We start from the raw sequence: 19,450 nt of genomic DNA, 5'->3' as shown, positions 1-19,450 counted from the left end.
ATGTTGACTGCGCAGAATTTATGCGCGCACGGTTCACTGATATATGTATTTGTATAAAACATTCAGTGTAATATAATAAATATTGCATGTAGTTGAGTGTAACATTGAAAATTTTCACCCCTCGAAAACCATAGTCAATCTCGGCTGTGCCTCGGTTGACAATGGTTTTCTTGGGGTGAAAATTTTCAATGTTACACTCAACTACACGCAATATTTATATAACATGAAATAGTAGAATCATAGGCGTCGTAACTGGGGAGGAGGCTATGGAGGGCTTAGATAGACATATTATGGGGATTGAGAATAAGTGTAGCGCCCCTCAAACTTGTAACAAGCACGTTACAGTTTAGGTCAAAAAAAGGTAGCCTTAGTGGCAGTGTTTGGAAAAAAATTGGTATAATAATTGTTTTACGAGTTTATTTGTTTAAACAATAACATTGTAACTGTAAAATCAAGAACAACAAATCAAATGATGAAAATCCTCCTGTATTTTAATAGTTAAAGAAACTTTTGAATTGTCCAGGGAATCGAAGATTAAACAAAAAGTTTAAAACCATCTTGCATAAGTCCTTAATGTGTAATTCCTTACGTCCTGACAGAGTTTACTGACTGGCCTGACATGCAACTACTGGAGACTATCCGGCACATTCAGCTGATTTCATTTACCTCACTATTTGGTGTGCCATATTGTCCTCTATATGTGTAGTCCCGTACGTCTGCTTTATCGTCATCATTCCAGTGGTCGTCTGCTTTATCGTCATCATTCCTGTGGCTGTCTGTTTTGTCGTCATCATTCCAGTGGCCGTCTGCTTTATCGTCATTATTCCAGTGGCCGTCTGCTTTATCGTCATCATTCCAGTGGCTTTCTGCTTTATCGTCATTATTCCAAAGGCTTTCTGCTTTATCGTCATCATTCCAGAGGCCGTCTGCTTTATCGTCATCATTCCAGTGGCTTTCTGCTTTATCGTCATTATTCCAGTGGCCGTCTGCTTTAAAATCGTCACCATTCCAGTGGCCGTCTGGTTTATCGTCATCATTCCAGTAGCTTTCTGCTTTATCGTCATCATTTCACAGTTCCAGTGCCGGCCATCATTCCAGCGGCGATCCCTCATTCTCAACAGAACTAGATTGCACATCTCGAACTTCCAGGGCCATTCCGCTTTTGATGAAATCGGCATATTCTAAGTTAAACTTTGCTTCTCTGAACTTCATGATCTCGTCTGCTTTCAGGAATGTATAATCGTAATAAGTAAAGATGACACCTTTGAGAGTAAGGATCCGGTGGCGTAAGTTTTGTTGGTAGAGGGCGTTCTCGGATCTCTCAGCTGTTTGGTATCTAACCTTCAGTTCTTTCATTTTCCGTTTCATGTGAAGGATTTGTTCTTTGGCTTTATAGAACTTGACCTCGGCGTCTGTCAGTTTCAGAGATATGATTTCCTTTTCCAGTTTTAGACGGAGGTCCTCCAGATCCATCATAGATGTTGAGTCGCCAACCTTCATGTTTGATTTAAACTAAATTAAAGGAGATATCTGAAGTATGTATACTTTTTATGTGCACCTCACGGAGTAACCGTTTAGCACCTTAAATTGCTATGGCCCCTAGTGATCACCAAATTTAAACAAGTTTTAACGCGTGTTTTAATTTTTTTATCACCATGTTCTAACAAGATATTTGTTTCAGCATGACAAGTGTACAGGTAATTAGAAAAGCACCCTTATGGGCAGCGCTATTAATGAGGAGGTAATTAGTAATTAATATGATTAATTTCTCTCTCTCGTTTCTAATGACGTTAATACATCTATGATATAATTGATCGATTTAGAAAAATAAAATTTAATGGTGCATTTTCTAAGGCGGCGGATCTAAGACAAACGAGTACTCCACCCCAATCGGTGAATCAATAAAGGATAATTTTTTTTTCATTGTGCTTGAAATGTCCGATCATCGTATATTTAGAGACCAGACGAAAAAAGTTCTGTATAAGAATTTCATTCTCGATTTTGAAATTAAGTTATTTTGCGGCTGTGATGACACCCTTTCATCCTTTTGAAAGGTGTTACAAAACAATATGACCAACCTGGATATAACCGAAGTTCATTTCATTTTCTTGATAATTATTGGTTTAAAATATGAGGTTACTTGGTAAAAATCCTAACGTTTTGTGCATACAGATATTATAAATTTGAGAGGTGATCAGATCTTCACTGGAGATCTGATATTAAGGTACAGCCTACACATTTGACAGATTTCTCAAGTACAGAATTGTGAATGATAAGTAGTCTTTTTTAGTTTTGATATTATTAGGTCCGTATAACACTTAACAATTCAAATTTCTAAAATGATTTAAAGTTTTAGAATGTTAATATATTAGTTCAGATTTCTAAATTTCTAAAACTTAAACTGATTTGGTATATTGAAATTCAGTGTTTTAATCCAAAATTCTTAATTTTGAAAATTCCAAACAGGTTTGAAATTTTCAATATTTTAGATTTTACCTCAAAATTTCAAAATTCAAATATCAAAAAAACGATTTTTGTATATTAAACTTTTGAGTTTTTAATCTACCGTTTTTCAGAAAGTTTACGATTAACAATCTAAAGTTAAGTAACATTTTTCGTCTTTTGATTATTTCAAATTAACTTCTAAATTTCAACTTTCAAACGTTTTAGATCTTTAAAGAAAATTAGAATTTTGTTCAAATACTTAAATTTCAAATAACCAAAACACTTCGAGTTTTTAGAATTTTATTTTAAATATCCAAAATATCAAATTTCCAAACCCGATAAACGGATTTGAATTTTGAATATCAGTTCAATATATTCTTACTATCTAAAAGCTCTTTTGAAATAGTTTCAATATTCAAACTACGGTTTGTAATTTGATATTTTGGATATTCAAAGTAAAAGACTAAAACCCCAAATCTAAAAAGTATTTTAGAATATTTAAAATTTGAGTGTTTGAGTTAAAGTTCTTATCTAAAAAAAAAATCTCGGCGAGATTACAAGTAGTGGCGGGTAAATCGGGATCGATGTACATATAGTTTCAAGTCCATTTCGTTTTTCACTGTTTTTAGCCTACACTCTTAAATTTCCGGTAGATGACGCTATCGCCGGCGAATTGTAAATAAAGCTAGTTACCAAGATCTAGGGTGTGTATAATTTGAATGCTAAAGATCAGATATAACAAGCGTGGTATTTATTACTGGATTGCGCTTAGCCGCTTAGGTAAGTCTACTATTAAATGATGGAACATTGTATTTTTATTACGCATCTTAAAATTTCCTCAGAAGATTATTATCATCCATGTGGATGTAACAGTTTAGTTAGGAAAAAGTCTGTCTAGGTGCAGAACTGTATCATTATAGTTTTATATAATTAATATGTTTTACGGTGTGACCGTTGGGGCGAGCGCAGTAGGTACCATCGAAGAAACTTGAAAGATTTATCAGCCACTTCAAACATCAAGCCGCACGAGACGTCTCGACTACCTGTGACGTCACAAGACGTCATGGAGCTCGTCGGAGCTTACGGAGACAGCCGAGCGTCTGGTTGAAACTATAGACATAGTGCAATATTGGTCGAAAAACATTGCAGAGTTATTTTTTGTTTATTTGAAAAATATCTACAAACTGAGAGCTAGCGTCTCATGCTTTACGTTATTATTTATTTATTTATTCGCGCAAAGGACATTGGGTAGTGCAGGAATTCTGGGAATGTTGCACAGAGAAATTTGGCTGACGTATGTACAGATTTCAATCCGAATTTCCTCTGTTCATACCCGTTAGTCTATTGAGCTCGCTGCGCTCGCTATTAAACCTAGTCTTTAACCATTTAACTACAGATCCTGTACAGGCATCCATCTTAATAATGTTAATTAAATAAATACATGCACCTACTAAAACTTGTAATAAACATATTAACCTTAATTGTTATGTTTATAAATAAAATTTTATCGGTATAATAAGTGGATAAAATTGGTAAGTTCCCATTTCACACAAAGATTCCTCATGACCTAAGAGTGTGCCGAGACCTTGAACCAAGGTCATTTGGGGAAGTTCAAGGTCACTGAAAGAAAAATTTCATAATTCGTGTCCGGGGTTCTTATCTTGCTTATGCATAAACTTGGTAAGTTCCTATTTCCCACAAAGATTGCTCATGACCTAAGGGTGTGTTATGATCTTGACCCGAGGTCATCTGTGCAAGTTCAAGGTCACTGAAAGAAAAATTTCATAATTTATGTTTGGTACATATCTTTCTTATGGAAAAACTTGAATTTACTATTTCACACAAAGATGGCTTATGACCTTAGGGTGTGTCTTGACTTTGACCTAAGGTAATTTGTGCAAGTTCAAGGACACCGACAGAAAAAATCGTAATTAATGTCTGGTCCATATCTGTCATATTGATAAACGTGGTGAGTTCCCATTTTACACAAAGATTGCTTGACCTGAGGTTAATTGTGTCATGACTTTGAACCAAGGTCATAAATGCAAGTTCAAGGTCACTGCCAGAAAAAAGTTCATAATTCATGTCTGGTCTGTATTTTTTTTTATTAGGCTGCATCTTCATTTCATTCATAGAAAAAAATATTATGAGCAATTACATTCGCACTAAAAATGTTTTAGCATTTCTCTCTTCTCTTAGATCCATAAAATATTTATGATTTGGCACCTCTGCAAAACCCCGCGGGGGGTATTTCGTCTCTTTTGGACAGTTCTAGTTTTCAATAGTATAGATGCATTAGATGGCTAACAAAATTGTAGGCACATGCATTTGTGATTTTTTCAATGCCTCTTAATTGTTTTTTTTTTTTTAATAAAAGAAAATGTTTAATGTTAACTCTCTAAATCTCCATTGATTGTTTCAATAAAACAGTTATGGAATGGGTATGAGGGATATATATAAAATTAATGGTTCCCCAGTTCCCCTCGGGAAGGAAACTATGTTGAGGATTAACTTTTAAATAAAAGTATATCCATATCAATAATTTGAAAGCGCTGTGATAAAGGTATGATCGCTTTCCAGTTCAAATACTGTTTGTCCGATCCATGGTAATTAACATAGTACAATCCATAGTAAATTCTGAGTCAACACATTTAAAAAAAAACGTTTTAAGTGACATTTAGTGATATTTTCTCAATAAATACATGAAATAGCATAAAATTGTGTACCAAATGATATTTTCATCACATACTAAATGTTAAGCTCTATTTTGATAAGTCAGTAAAGAATTAAATCACTAGAACTTGTTGAAGTTAAAAGGTGTCAGATGTATGCACCCTATGATATTTAAATCTACTGAATACTTGTTCCTTTATTTCTTATGAAGACCATTGTCATTAATCTGTGCATAAACAACACTAAGCAAGCCACCTGCATATATTCCTTGAATAATGACTGTTCCATTACCCCCCCCCCCCCCCCCATTATGCTAACGCGGGTTATGTATTTTTTCTGCAACAGCTGCTACATTAATTCCCATACTAACAACCAAAGAAAGCATTTAATTATTTAATTAATTTCCATCTTTAGAGTGAAATATTTTCTTTAAGGAGAAGTCTTTGAAGTCTATTGAAAATGGCCAATGGAACATACACATGGGAGACGATGAAAAAAATGCACAACCCCCGAGTGTTTGCTACTCCCCTTGTATATGAGGGAAACATATATGTGATTGGGGGGTGTGACCAGTTGGGAACACCTTTAGACACTTGTGAATATTATGAAACTGCAAAGAGAAAATGGCACATTCTTCCAAGCATGCAGATAAAGAGAGCAGCCCCTGCAGCTCAGATAGTAGGCGATAAAATAGTAGCTATAGGAGGAGTAGGAGAAACCCAGGCTCCTGTGGATGCTGTAGAAGTTTATGATATTAAAGCTAAAAAATGGCTTACAATGGAGTCTCTCACTGAACCATTGCAAGGAGTGTCATCTGCAGTAAGAGGTACGTAGGATCATATATCTGTTTTCCGAATTTTCAGGTTTTACGTTTTATACCTAGCCTAATCCAGAAACCCACTGGAACTCTTCTGATTAAAGGAATCTTAGTGGGATGGATTAACCAATGCATGTGCCTTCATACGGACAGATTGAAAATACATGTAGTAATTAATAAATGTTATTCACACAAATTACACCTGTTGATGTAAAGAAATTATTTTTAAAAAAATTATGAAATTTTGATAATCATCATGATCATATGCATGTTTCAATTTTGACAAAACATACTGTACTTGAATACAAAGACTGCAAAACACATTAAATGCAAACATGCTAAATAAAGAAAATAGGACATAGATAATACTGTAACCATATTACCTCTAGCGGTGTATTCTTCTTAGCAATTCTGGCGGAAAGCTTGACTCCGTTAAATCAAGTAAATCTGTACAGTAAAACTCGTTCAGTACAAACACAGATATTGCGAATTCACGGATATAGGGAAGTTATCTTGGATCCCCAGCTATATGAATTTAATGAATTCCTTATACGGATATTACGAATTACGAATATAGCAAAGTAATTTCACAGGTCCCGGCGACTTCTTTATAACCGAGTTTTACTGTATAAGACTTGTAAATCAGAATTTATATATGGCACATTCAGATAGCGCTTAATCAAATCTATGCTAACTTGCTGAAAATTCAATTTCCGCCAAATATTGTACATGCCAAAAATGATACATATACAGTATGTTAAAACCATATTTTTGGAAAAGAGATGATCATTACTCATTACTCACTTGTGAACAAAAAATGAAAAGCATTGGAAAGATTCAATCATTGTTGGATATTACCCTAAATACCTGTTGCAATGTTAAAAATGTCACTTAAAATCCTCTTCAAAAGTGTGTTTTGCATTATAAAACAAAATTTAACAAATCAAAAATATTTTTTATAAAATACATAATACGTAAAGATGCCAGTTATTTTTCATCTTCTATAACCACCATGGTTTGCGGTTTAAACAGTTAACATGGTCAACATGCTATTTGAAGAAACTGAGGATAACTATGACTGGAAACCTAGAGGAATCTCATTATTATAGGGGAATTTATGTTTCCTTCAACCTGCTACATTTTCAACATGGTCTTGATAAATTCTAAGTAGAAAAACACTTGCTAAGTACAGAAGAGAATTTGTTAATTTGTTACTGTAAACCAACTTTTATTCAAGTGCGAGAAATTTTCGCGAGGTTCGCGAGAGCCTCGTCATCCAGAATATTTCTCGCCGCAAACGGGTCCTTAAAGTCTCTTTTTCTATTAAAACAGTTCCAAAAACGGCTTGATCGCGAAAATTAATCGTCGCGAACTAGTTTACTCCCTGTAAATCGCGAAATAAAGTCATCGCGAATAAAAGTTGGTTTACAGTATCTAAAAGGCTGAGTTGTAAGTTATCTAGTTTTTATTTTCAGTGTTAGGCCTACTTACTAAACTATTTTTTCAGATAATAAAATACATGAATCTGTATGAAATATTGAATCTATTTACAGTAAATTATTTGATATGTAGGATAAAGATGTTAAATATTGAATTACATGCATGTATGTATATTCTAGTTTGTATTTACCTATGCATACATGTATTCTGAATGAGTGACCATTTTTTAAAGAGGTTTATTTATCATTACAAGGTTACTACAAGCTACATTTGTTGACTAAACTAGCATTGACATTGTCACTAGGAGGTTTGTACACTATAAGACATGGTTCAAATGCTGAACGTAACATTTTCCATACTTTTGTTTAACACAGACAATGAGATTCTGGTGATGGGTGGAATGTCTGATGACTCTAATCCTAAGGACCATTTCTGGAGTTATGACATCAAGAGTAACAAGTGGAAGGCCCTCCCCCCAATGCCCACACCCAGATACGCCTCGGCAGCTTTTGAAATTAACAACAAACTTTATGTAATAGGTAAATCTTTAGAATTTTACTGAGACAGTTTTAAGAAATCCACATGCTTTATTAAATAAAAATAAATACACGTACAAAGAAAACTTGAATGTTTTTCATTTTACAGGAGGGCGACAAGGGAGGTTGCCGTGTTTAGCTCTGGAAGTCTTTGACTTTGAGACGAACAAATGGACGCAATTAGAAAACATACCTAGCAAGAGAGTCTTCCCAAATTATGTGAAGGCGGGGACCTGTATTATCAGTGTAGGGGGACTAAATCAGCCAGCCTCCGATGGTTTCTCTCAGGCTTGTGAGGTGTTTGACACAGCAAATGAAAACCGTATGTACCCGCTGAAAGAAATGTCAACTTGTTTCAAATCTCTCTGTACACACAACTTCAGATTTTTTTAAAAGAAATATTAAAGTACAAGCATTGCTAATTTTGTACCCTAATATTAAAACAAAGCTTCTAGAATATAAAACATGCCTGTGTGTATGTGCATAAATGTTTAATTTCTTTACAAATATACTGTAGTCACAGTGTGTAGAGTACCATTTAACCTTTCCATCCGAATCTATAGCTACAGAGGTGGAGCTGACTACAGAAATAAACCTTATCAAATAAAAGTCAAAGGTCAAGGTCATAGACGGTTACAGCTTCATGTAATTGTGGATAATCACAATTTAAAGAAAAGTATTATTCTTGCTATTGATATGCACATGGCGTAAAAAAAAAAAGGCTTTTTCTTTCCATTTTAAAAAGGTTACCCGGTAAGTTCAATGACATTGATAGGTGTAAACTAAATTATAGACACAAAATCACACAAATTAATAAATTCAGTCTCATACTAGTATCAAGTCAAAGAAGCATAATGTTTTGTAGTGGTCAGCTAGATTCGATTGCCGGTGGCCGGATAGCTCAGTTGGTAGAGACCTGACTGGAGATTCTGTGGGGGCTGGTTCGAATCCCAGTCTGGTCCACTGCATTTTTCTCCTCTCCCATTACAGTTTGACCAGTGATTGATATTAAGTTTGTGTGACCACCACATCTTAATTCTTACATGACAACTTGTGTTTTGTTCTGTGAATGAAATCTTGTTTAGAGGTGTTGCTTTACTTTGCGAAATCCTTATTTGTATCTTTATAATAAAATTATTTTTACAGCAAAATGGAAAGTTGGTACCAACATGCCAACCAGACGTGGTGACTTTGCCATTGGTGTTGTCGGTGAGAAGATGGTTTGTGCTGGAGGTCTTGGTAAGATCTCTTGTTTAATATCATAGTGCTCTTATAGTTATCTTATTAGCTCTTCTGAGCCAAAGGCTCAAAGAGCTAATGCTATGGCCATTTGTGCGGTGTGCGGTGTGCGTTAACTTTTTAGAATATGGGCCATAACTCAAGAACCCTTTGGCCAATCAGTACCAAATTTGCCACAGGGTATCCTTGGCCCAAGGGCTACCATTTATACTAAAATAAGGGTTGGGACCCTAAAACAAGGGGAGATAATCAGGAAAACAAAACCAAAAGTACTGGTTGCTAAAAAATCTTCTTCTCCAGAACCGCCAGGCAGATTTTCACCCAACTTACATACAAGGATCAGGATATGTTGAAGATTTAAAATTGTTCAAGGCATGACCCTGGGGCAAAGGGCGTGGTCTCAAGGTCACTTGAAATTTGACCTAAATTTACAATTAATAAAAATGTTCATATTTTGCTTACTATAAGGACTAGGATCATCAAATCTTGTAAGTTGATGCATCTTAGGACTTCACATCATGTTAACTCAAAAGTAGGTCACGGTGACCTACTTTTTAGCTCACCTGAGCCAAAGGCTCAAGTGAGCTTTTCTGATCACAATTTGTCCGTTGTCTGTCGTTGTCGTTGTCGGCGTTGTCGTCGTCGTCGTCGTTGTCGGCGTTGTCGTTGTCGTAAACTTTTCACATTTTCATCTTCTTCTCAAGAACCACTGGGCCAATTTCAATTAAACTTGGCACAAAGTATCCTTGGGTGAAGGGGATTCAAGTTTGTTCAAATGAAGGGCCACGCCCTTTTCCAAGGGGAGATAATCATGATTTAGAGAAAAATTATTGGCATTTTTAAAAAATCTTCTCCTCAAGAACCACTGGGCCAGGAAAGATGAAACTCATGTGGAATCATCCTCAGGTAGTGTAGATTCAAGTTTGTTCAAGTCATGACCCCCGGGGGTAGGGCGGGGCCAAAATGGCCGATCAAAGTTTTACATAGGAATATATAGAACAAATCTTTAAAAATCTTCTTCTCAAGAACCACTGGGCCAGGAAAGATGAAACTCATGTGGAATCATCTTCAGGTAGTGTAGATTCAAGTTTGTTCAAGTCATGACCCCCGGGGGTAGGGCGGGGCAAAAATGGCCGATTTTTACATAGGAATATATAGGAAAAATCTTTATAAATCTTCTTCTCAAGAACCACTGGGCCAGGAAAAATGAAACTTATGTGGTATCATCCTGAGGTAGTGTAGATTCAAGTTTGTTCAAGTCATGACCCCCGGGGGTAGGGCGGGGCCAAAATGGCCGATCAAAGTTTTACATAGGAATATATAGGAAAAATCATTAAAAATCTTCTTCTCAAGAACCACTGGGCCAGGAAAGATGAAACTCATGTGGAATCATCCTCAGGTAGTGTAGATTCAAGTTTGTTCAAGTCATGACCCCCGGGGGTAGGGCGGGGCCAAAATGGCCGATCAAAGTTTTACATAGGAATATATAGGAAAAATCTTAAAAAATCTTCTTCTCAAGAACCATTGAAACAGGAAAGATGAAACTCATGTGGAATCATCCTCAGGTAGTGTAGATTCAAGTTTGTTCAAGTCATGACCCCCGGGGGTAGGGCGGGGCAAAAATGGCCAATCAAAGTTTTACATAGGAATATATAGGAAAAATCATTAAAAATCTTCTTCTCAAGAACCACTGGGCCAGGAAAGATGAAACTCATGTGGAATCATCCTCAGGTAGTGTAGATTCAAGTTTGTTCAAGTCATGACCCCGGGGGTAGGGCGGGGCCAAAATGGCCGATCAAAGTTTTACATAGGAATATATAGGAAAAATCTTAAAAAATCTTCTTCTCAAGAACCATTGAAACAAGAAAGATGAAACTCATGTGGAATCATCCTCAGGTAGTGTAGATTCAAGTTTGTTCAAGTCATGACCCCCGGGGGTAGGGCGGGGCCAAAATGGCCAATCAAAGTTTTACATAGGAATATATAGGAAAAATCATTAAAAATCTTCTTCTCAAGAACCACTGGGCCAGGAAAGATGAAACTCATGTGGAATAATCCTCAGGTAGTGTAGATTCAAGTAAGTCATGACCCCGGGGGTAGGGCGGGGCCAAAATGGCCGATCAAAGTTTTACATAGGAATATATAGGAAAAATCTTAAAAAATCTTCTTCTCAAGAACCATTGGAACAGGAAAGATGAAACTCGTGTGAAATTATCCTCAGGTAGAGTAGATTCAAGTTTGTTCAAGTCATGACCCCCGGGGGTAGGGCGGGGCCAAAATGGCCGATCAAAATTTTACATAGGAATATATAGGAAAAATCTTTAAAAATCTTCTTTTCAAGTACTTCAAAGCCAGGATTAGTAATATTTGTATGGAATCATCCTCAGGTAATGTAGATTCTAGTTCGTTCAAATTATGATCCCCTTGGGGGTTAAAATTCAAGCCCCCCCCAACTTAAATTAACTTTGAGTTCTGATCTGATGTGTTTTTTCCTAGCTGATGTGCTCAGGTGAGCGCTGTGGCCCCTGGGCCTCTTGTTTAATTTTGCGGGCATTTGTTTTCAAATTGATTTGAAGGCATATTTTGGACACTTTAAGGCCTATGATCATGAAACTTAGTCAGTTGATGCATCTTGAGTCCTTGAACAATGTCAACTTAAAAGTAGGTCACCGTGACCTACTTTTTGAACTTTATGACTTAACCTTTTTAAAACATTTAATCCCATTATTTCAGGCACTGAAAGGGTTAGAATCATCAAATCTTGTAAGTTGCTGCATCTTGGGACCTTAAAACATATTTAAGAAAAAGTAGGTCACTGTGACCTACTTTTAGAATTTTGCAGGCATATGTTTTCAAATTGTTTAAAAGGCATATTTTGATTACCTTCAGACCTAAAATCATCGAACTTGGTCAGGAGGTGCATCTTTGGACTCTGAAAAATGTCGACCAAAATGTAGGTCACGGTGACCTACTTTTGACATTTTATGGCTAGATTTAAGTATCTTAGGTATTTATTGGCTTAGAATCATCAAACTTTGTGAGTTGATGCATCTTGGGTTTTCGGAGAGTGACGACCAAAAATTAGGTCACGGTGACCTACTTTCAACATTTAATGGCTATATTTAAGTATCTCCGGTACTTATTGGCTTAGAATCATCAAACTTTGTCAGTTGATGCATCTTGGGTTTTCGAAGAGTGACGACCAAAAAGTAGGTCACGATGACCTACTTTTGAATATCTCAGGTATTTATTGGCTTAGAATTATCAAACTTAGTCAGCAGATGCATCTTTGGACTCTGAAAAATGTCGACTAAAATGTAGGTCATGGTGACCTACTTTCAACATTTTATGGCTATATTTGAGTATCTCCGGTACTTACTGGCTTAGAATCATCAAACTTTGTCAGTTGATGCATCTTGGGTTTTCGGAAATGTCGACAGTGATCTACTTTCGACATTTTATGGCTATATTTAAGTAGCTTAGGTATTTATTGGCTTAGAGAATAATCATACTGTGTCAGTTGATGCATTTTGGGTTTTCCAAGAATGTAGACCAAGAAGTAGTCCTAATTGGCTAAGAATCATCAAACTTTGTCAGGTGATGCAACTTTGGTCTTAGAATACTTAAGGTTAGAGGCTTCAAATACAAGTGATAGGTTGTACAATTTATCAGAAGAGCGATTCAAGGCCCTTGGGCCTCTTGTTTAAATGGTCATACACATATTCTGAAAGAAACTATGTTTGCAATCCAGACTAAAACACTTATGTGTTTGTGTCACTGAACAACATACTGTAGATCACTAAATTTTCGCGACACCTTATTTTCGCGAGATTGTCATTGACTCTTTGTAAGCGAGACATCATTTTCACGAATAGTTGTTTTTCCTCTATATAATCATAAGGAATACTTTTATATGCGAGAATTTAATTTCCGCAAACGCACTGCCTCACGTAATTACGCGAAAATAAAGTTTTCGCGAATAAAAAGTGATTTACAGTAGTGTTACGCTGATGCCCTTATTTGGCAGCATATGGGGAAAGTGAAAGTTTCTCAAATACAAGTCAAACTCATAGATAAAGAGATATAAAATGTTACCTTGTGTCAATTGATATAGGTACTTGGTAATTATGAAAACCTAATCACCAACCATTCAAAAGTTATGGTCAAAGTTAATATTTTCGAAAAATAATGTCAATCTCCAAGGTCAAGGTCAAAGGGTAAATATAATGGTACATAGGGGAATACTTTGTCTTAAGATATAAACATGCAAATTATAAAAGCCCTTGTGCCACCTGTTCAAATGTTATGACAAAGGTGGAAGTTTTTCAAAAGTATGTCATACACCAAGGTCATGTTTGTTTCCAAAGAAAGATCTTTTCAAAAGACATATACCTGTGAAGTTTAAAAGTCATTGTGCTAACTATGAGGAAGTTTTTAATTTGACCAAGGTTATAGTTTTTTAAAAGTGGGTCAAACTGTAAGGTTATTATAAAACCATGGAAAGGTCTTGTGATGATGAGTAAAAATGAAATTTGAAGGCCTTAGCTCACTATTCAAATTTATGGCCAGTTTAAAGTTGATTAAATTTTTGCAGAAGTGGGTCAAACTCCAATGTCATAGTCAAGAGGCCAAAGAGCTCTTTGTTGGTACCCAAAGAAAGGTCTTGTCACAAGGAATATGCATGACATGTGAAAATATGAAAGTCATAACTCTAACTAATCAAAAGTAATGAGCAATGTTAGAGTTTTCTGAGACAAGCAGACAGATAGGTGGGCAGACAATTAATATCCCCCCACCCCACCCCACCCCCCCCCCCCTCCCCCCGAATCTTCCATTACAGGGACATAAAAATATATATTGTTACTTGAGTGTATTAATTTATGAAATTTATTGCCATTTTCACACTATTTTTTGCTTATAAGCTATCAGAAAAATTCTGAAATAAGGGAGTGCTAGCAAGAATTAGGTATATATAGTTATAATTAAAAAATTCCTAGATTTTCATCCCCGCCTGCCAAATTTTTATTTTATCCCACCGCATTTTTAGCTCACTTGAGCCGAAGGCTCAAGTGAGCTTTTCTGATCACATTTTGTCCGGCGTCCATCTGTCTGTCTGTAAACTTTTCACATTTTCGACTTCTTCTCAAGAACCGCTGGGCCAATTTCAACCAAACTTGCCACAAAGCATCCTTGGTTGAAGGGGATTCAAGTTTGTTAAAATGAAGGGCCACGCCCTCATTCAAGGGGAGATAATTGGAAATTAAGGAAAATTTGGTGGCAAGATTTAAAAATCTTCTTCTGAAGAACCACTGTGCCAGGAAAGATGAAACTTATGGGGTTACATCCTCAGCTAGTGTAGATTCAAGTTTGTTCAAATCATGACCCCCGGGGGTAGGGCGGGGCCAAAATGGCCGACCAAAGTTTTACATAGAAATATATGGGAAAATTCTTTAAAAATCTTCTTCTCAAGAATGACAATTCCATAATTCATCATATTTATGTGGAAGCATCCTCAGGTAATGTAGATTCAAATTTGTTCAAATCATGACCCCTGGGGGTAGGGCGGGGTCAAAATGGCCGACCAGAGTTTTACATAGAAATATATGAGAAAATTCTTTAAAAATCTTCTTCTCAAGAATGACAATGCCATAATTCATCATATTTATATGAAAGCATCCTCAGGTAGTGTAGATTCAAGTTTGTTCAAATCATGACCCCCGGGGGTAGGGCGGGGCCAAAATGGCCGACCAAAGTTTTACATAGAAATATTTAGGAAAATTCTTTAAAAATCTTCTTCTCAAGAATGACAATGCCATAATTCATCATATATATATGGAAGCATCCTCAGGTAGTGTAGATTCAAGTTTGTTCAAATCATGACCCCCAGGGGTAGGGCGGGGTCAAAATGGCCGACCAAAGTTTTACATAGAAATATATGGGAAAATTCTTTAAAAATCTTCTTCTCAAGAATGACAATGCAGTAATTCATCATATTTATATGAAAGCATCCTCCGGTAGTGTAGATTCAAGTTTGTTCAAATCATGACCCCCGGGGGTAGGGCGGGGCCAAAATGGCCGACCAAAGTTTTACATAGAAATATATGGGATAATTCTTTTAAAATCTTCTTGTCAAGAATGACAATGCCATAATTCATCATGTTTATATGAAAGCATCCTCAGCTAGTGTAGATTCATGTTCAAATTATGACCCCCGGGGGTAGGGCGGGGCCATAATGGCCGTCACTAGTTTCGCATAGAAATAAATGGGAAAATTCTTTTTAAAATCTTCTTCTCAAGAATAGCAAAGCCATAATTCATCATGTTTATATGGAAGCATCCTCAGGTAGTGTAGATTCAAGTTTATTCAAATCATGACCCCCAGGGGTAGGGCGGGGCCAAAATGGCCGACCAAAGTTTTACATAGAAATATATAGGAAAATTCTTTAAAAATCTTCTTCTCAAGAATGACAATGCCATAATTCATCATATTTATGTGGAAGCACCCTCAGGTAGTGTAGATTCATGTTTGTTCAAATCATGACCCCCGGGGGTAGGGCGGGGCCAAAATGGCCGTCACTAGTTCCACATAGAAATAAATGGGAAAATTCTTTTTAAAACTTCTTCTCAAGAATAGCAAAGCCATAATTCATCATGTTTATATGGAAGCATCCTCAGGTAGTGTAGATTCAAATTGTCCAAATCATGACCCCCAGGAGAAGTGCGGGACCACAATGGCCGACAAAGTTTTGCATAGAAATATATAGGAAAATTCTTTAAAGAATAGCAAATCCATGATTGGTCATGGGATTACTTTTGGATTAAAACTTTAATAATCGACCAATTTCTACTTTTTCTTAGCTACAGTACTCAGGTTAGCGATGTGGCCCATGGGCCTCTTGTTTTTTTAAATTTCTGTTTTCTTTTGTCGTAATTCTGAAAGGGATTAGTAATGAGTATTCAACTTTTTATTGTCCCCCGCTTTCACAAAAGCAAGAGGACATTAAATCTCATTCGTCTGTCCGTCTGTCAGTCCTCACAAAAACTTAAACCTTTTTCGTATCTTTTGAATAAGAAGAGATAGGGCTTTCATATTACACATGTTTATTACCTGTGACAAGACCTTTCTAAATATACTGTGATTTTTGACCTCGTGACCTTGGCCTTGAAGTTTGGCCTACTTTCAGAGACTTGAACCTTTCATAATATACATGTGTATTACCTTTGAAGAGACTTTTCTAAATACAATATGATTTTTGACCTCTTGACCTTGAAGTTTGACCTACTTTTCAAAAACTTAAACCTTGGTCATGACTTTTGAATGAGAAGAGATAGTGCTTTCATATTACACCTGTGTATTACCCATGGCAAGACCTTTCTCAATACACTGATTTTTGATCTTGTGACCTTGACCTTGAAGTTTTACCTACTTTTCAAAAATGTTAATTTTTACTTATAACTTGATTGGGCAGATATGGGACTTTCATATATATTTGTTGCGCATTACCTGTGATAAGATATTTCCGAGTATGCTATGTTTTCTGACTCTGTGTCTTTCACGATTGGCCTAATTTTTTTTTTAAAATCAACTTCTGTGATAACTTTTGAATGACATATGATAGGGAGTTCATATTTGACAAAATATGTTGTAAAGAATTGACATTTCACCATGTTCAACTTTTGTTTTATATTCCATGGATGTTGGCATGATTTTCACAGCTGAAAAAATGTGGTTATTACTGTATCTAATATTTGTTAAACAGGGATCATTTGTTGTGAAAGATTGATGATGATGTGTAGTAAGAAATTTAAATAATGATATTGACCTGTAAATATATATCACTTTTATTCGGACATAATAGATGATTTTGCACGGATTGATCAGGTCAACAACAAAAATCAGTATTATGAAAAAAATATAAAATAAAATATGCCTGTCCACCTTGATTTAAAAAAAATGGTGGGTGAGAATGTTTTTATTATTTATTATTTCCTGTAATTCTATTGCATGTATAACCTAAATAAGCTTAATTGATACACCTGAAAAGGTGCATTTACTTGTTTAATTTTTTGTGTTGATTTCAGGAAGTCAAGGTAAACCATTACAGATTGTTGAGGCGTACAATTGGAGAACGGATACCTGGACAGAAATCAAATCCTGTCCTACTACCCACTGCTCCTGTGCTTTCACCATGCTCAATGACAGACTGTTTGTTATTGGGGGTCTCTCACTCGGGGGGCCTAGTTCCTCCATGGAGGCCCTCAGCTTTAAACCTGACAAGTGATACAGATAGGATTTAGTATTTTTAACTTTCTTTATCCATCACTTTTTACAATCATGAGCAGTCCCATTTCTTAAAATCTTCACCTTTAACTGCTGTATATACAAACCTAGTGGTGTGTCTCTTGCTGCCTTTGTATTGTAAGCCCCTGTTTCTGAGATCTTTGTAGTTTGAGTGAGACGATTGACTGGTTTACGTGTACATTGCATTATTTTCTTATTTTTATATTTTCAAGTTTCATGTGACACTCTGAATTCATAACCTTATCATTAACCTTTTATGACCTTTCAATGGGAATGTGAACTTATGCTCATATATTCTTTTTTCCCGTAAATGGTAATACTTGAACAAGTAATGAGTAATAACTTCCTCACTACTAAGGTCCATTATTACCTTGTGAAATAATGCTTATAAACATATATATACATAAAATGTATATGACTACAGTGAGCAATTATTTTCACTTTGTCACTTTCATAGCACATCATTTTATATTAATTTTTTAGTTTAGTTTATTAAGTAGGAGTATGTTATTGGAACAGCTGTATAAAGAAAATAAACTTGATCTTGAAATCTTATACATGTATCAGATTTTGAACACTCTTTTTTAAGAAAAACAAACAATTTAGGTAATAAATTCTATTTATACTGAATAGTGATCACTTTGCTTTGATTTATAACTGTAGCAGTGATCGAAGTTTGATTGTCAGTAGTCTTGTACTTCAGTTCATAGCTGCAGAACTGTACATAGCTCCCCGAAAAAATATATTGACAGACCGGAGAGCTACAGTGCCACCCATTGAAAAAAAAACTGTATATTTATTTTGCACGAAAAATTGCACTTGGTTATGGATTAATTCTTCCAAATTCTAACCTCAATTACCGGTACCAAAAAAAGCTATATTTCAAAAAATCCCTTGCTCCTCTATCAAGTACTCTCATAGTTGACATCTGCACGAAGTGCGTTGGACCGAATTATCTTGCAAACCAAAATGGCAGTATAAATTGACGAAATTTTAGATGATCTCAATTTCAGGACCAGGAGGGCTATTAAAACAAAAGGAATTTATTATTGTCGAAACAGTGTAAATATGTTAGAAGCACACTGTTAGTAATAATTTGAGATGACAGGTTTAAAATCATGGAGAAATAAATCGAGAAACAGCACACTTTTTTGTGTGCAATAAATATACAGTTTTTTCAGTGGGTGGCACTGTAGCTATCCGGTCTGTCAATTTTTTTTTGTGGAGAGCTACAGTTCTGCAGCTATTCTGTTCATAGACTACCTGTCTAAAGATTGGGGTCTATTTAACAATTTCTGCATTTGTGGGGTCTTTGGTAGTAAAGACATGTAATTAAGTCATATTTAGCTCACCTGAGCCAAAGGCTCAAGTGAGCTTTTCTGATCACATTTTGTCCAGCGTCTTTCTGTCTGTCTGTAAACTTTTCACATTTTCGACTTCTTCTCAAGAACCGCTGGTCCAATTTCAATCTAATTTGCCACAAAGCATCCTTGGGTGAAGGGGATTCAAGTTTGTTAAAATGAAGGGCCACGCCCTCATTCAAGGGGAGATAATTGGAAATTAAGGAAAATTTGGTAGGATGTTTTAAAAATCTTCTTCACAAAACCACTGTGCCAGGAAAGATGAAATTTATTGGGTCACATCCTCAGGTAGTGTAGATTCAAGTTTGTTCAAATCATGACTCCTGGGGGTAGGGCAGGGCCAAAATGGCTGACCAAGGTTTTACATAGAAAAATTTAGGAAATTTCTTTAAAAATCTTCTTCTCAAGAATGACAAAGCCATAATTTATCTCAGGTAGTGTAGATTCAAGTTTGTTCGAATCATGACCCCCGGGGGGTAGGGCGGGGCAAAAATAGCCACCCAAATTTTTACATAGAAATATATAGGAAAACTTTTTAAAAATCTTCTTTTCAAGAATAGCAAAGCCATAATTGATCATGTTTGTTCAAATTATGACCCCCGGGGGTAGGGGGGGGGGAGCAATATGGCCGACCAAA

The 19,450-nt window shown here is 35.9% G+C and overlaps 1 protein-coding gene across 2 annotated transcripts; it reads left to right on the top strand.

Annotated features, from left to right (window-relative positions):
* The first annotated feature begins 3,088 nt into the window (after positions 1 to 3,088).
* Positions 3,089 to 18,082, top strand: LOC134245082 (kelch domain-containing protein 8B-like). 2 transcript variants are annotated; one of them, XM_062727343.1, is made up of 6 exons: positions 3,089 to 3,225; positions 5,553 to 5,944; positions 7,750 to 7,914; positions 8,021 to 8,233; positions 9,058 to 9,150; positions 17,233 to 18,082. In XM_062727343.1, the coding sequence occupies exons 2-6, from the start codon at positions 5,578 to 5,580 to the stop codon at positions 17,430 to 17,432; spliced, it is 1,038 nt and encodes a 345-aa protein (XP_062583327.1). In that variant the 5' UTR covers positions 3,089 to 3,225; positions 5,553 to 5,577; the 3' UTR covers positions 17,433 to 18,082. The 2 variants fall into 2 exon arrangements, with proteins under 2 accessions (XP_062583327.1, XP_062583328.1); XM_062727344.1 differs by having other exon boundaries at positions 5,533 to 5,944.
* Positions 18,083 to 19,450: the final 1,368 nt, after the last annotated feature.

Source organism: Saccostrea cucullata, unplaced genomic scaffold (genome assembly GCF_032062105.1).
Source record: "Saccostrea cucullata isolate Sc308-1 unplaced genomic scaffold, CSIRO_AGI_Scuc_v1 ctg6771, whole genome shotgun sequence".
Classification (NCBI taxonomy): domain Eukaryota; kingdom Metazoa; phylum Mollusca; class Bivalvia; order Ostreida; family Ostreidae; genus Saccostrea; species Saccostrea cuccullata.
This window is presented reverse-complemented; position numbering and strand designations above follow the sequence as displayed.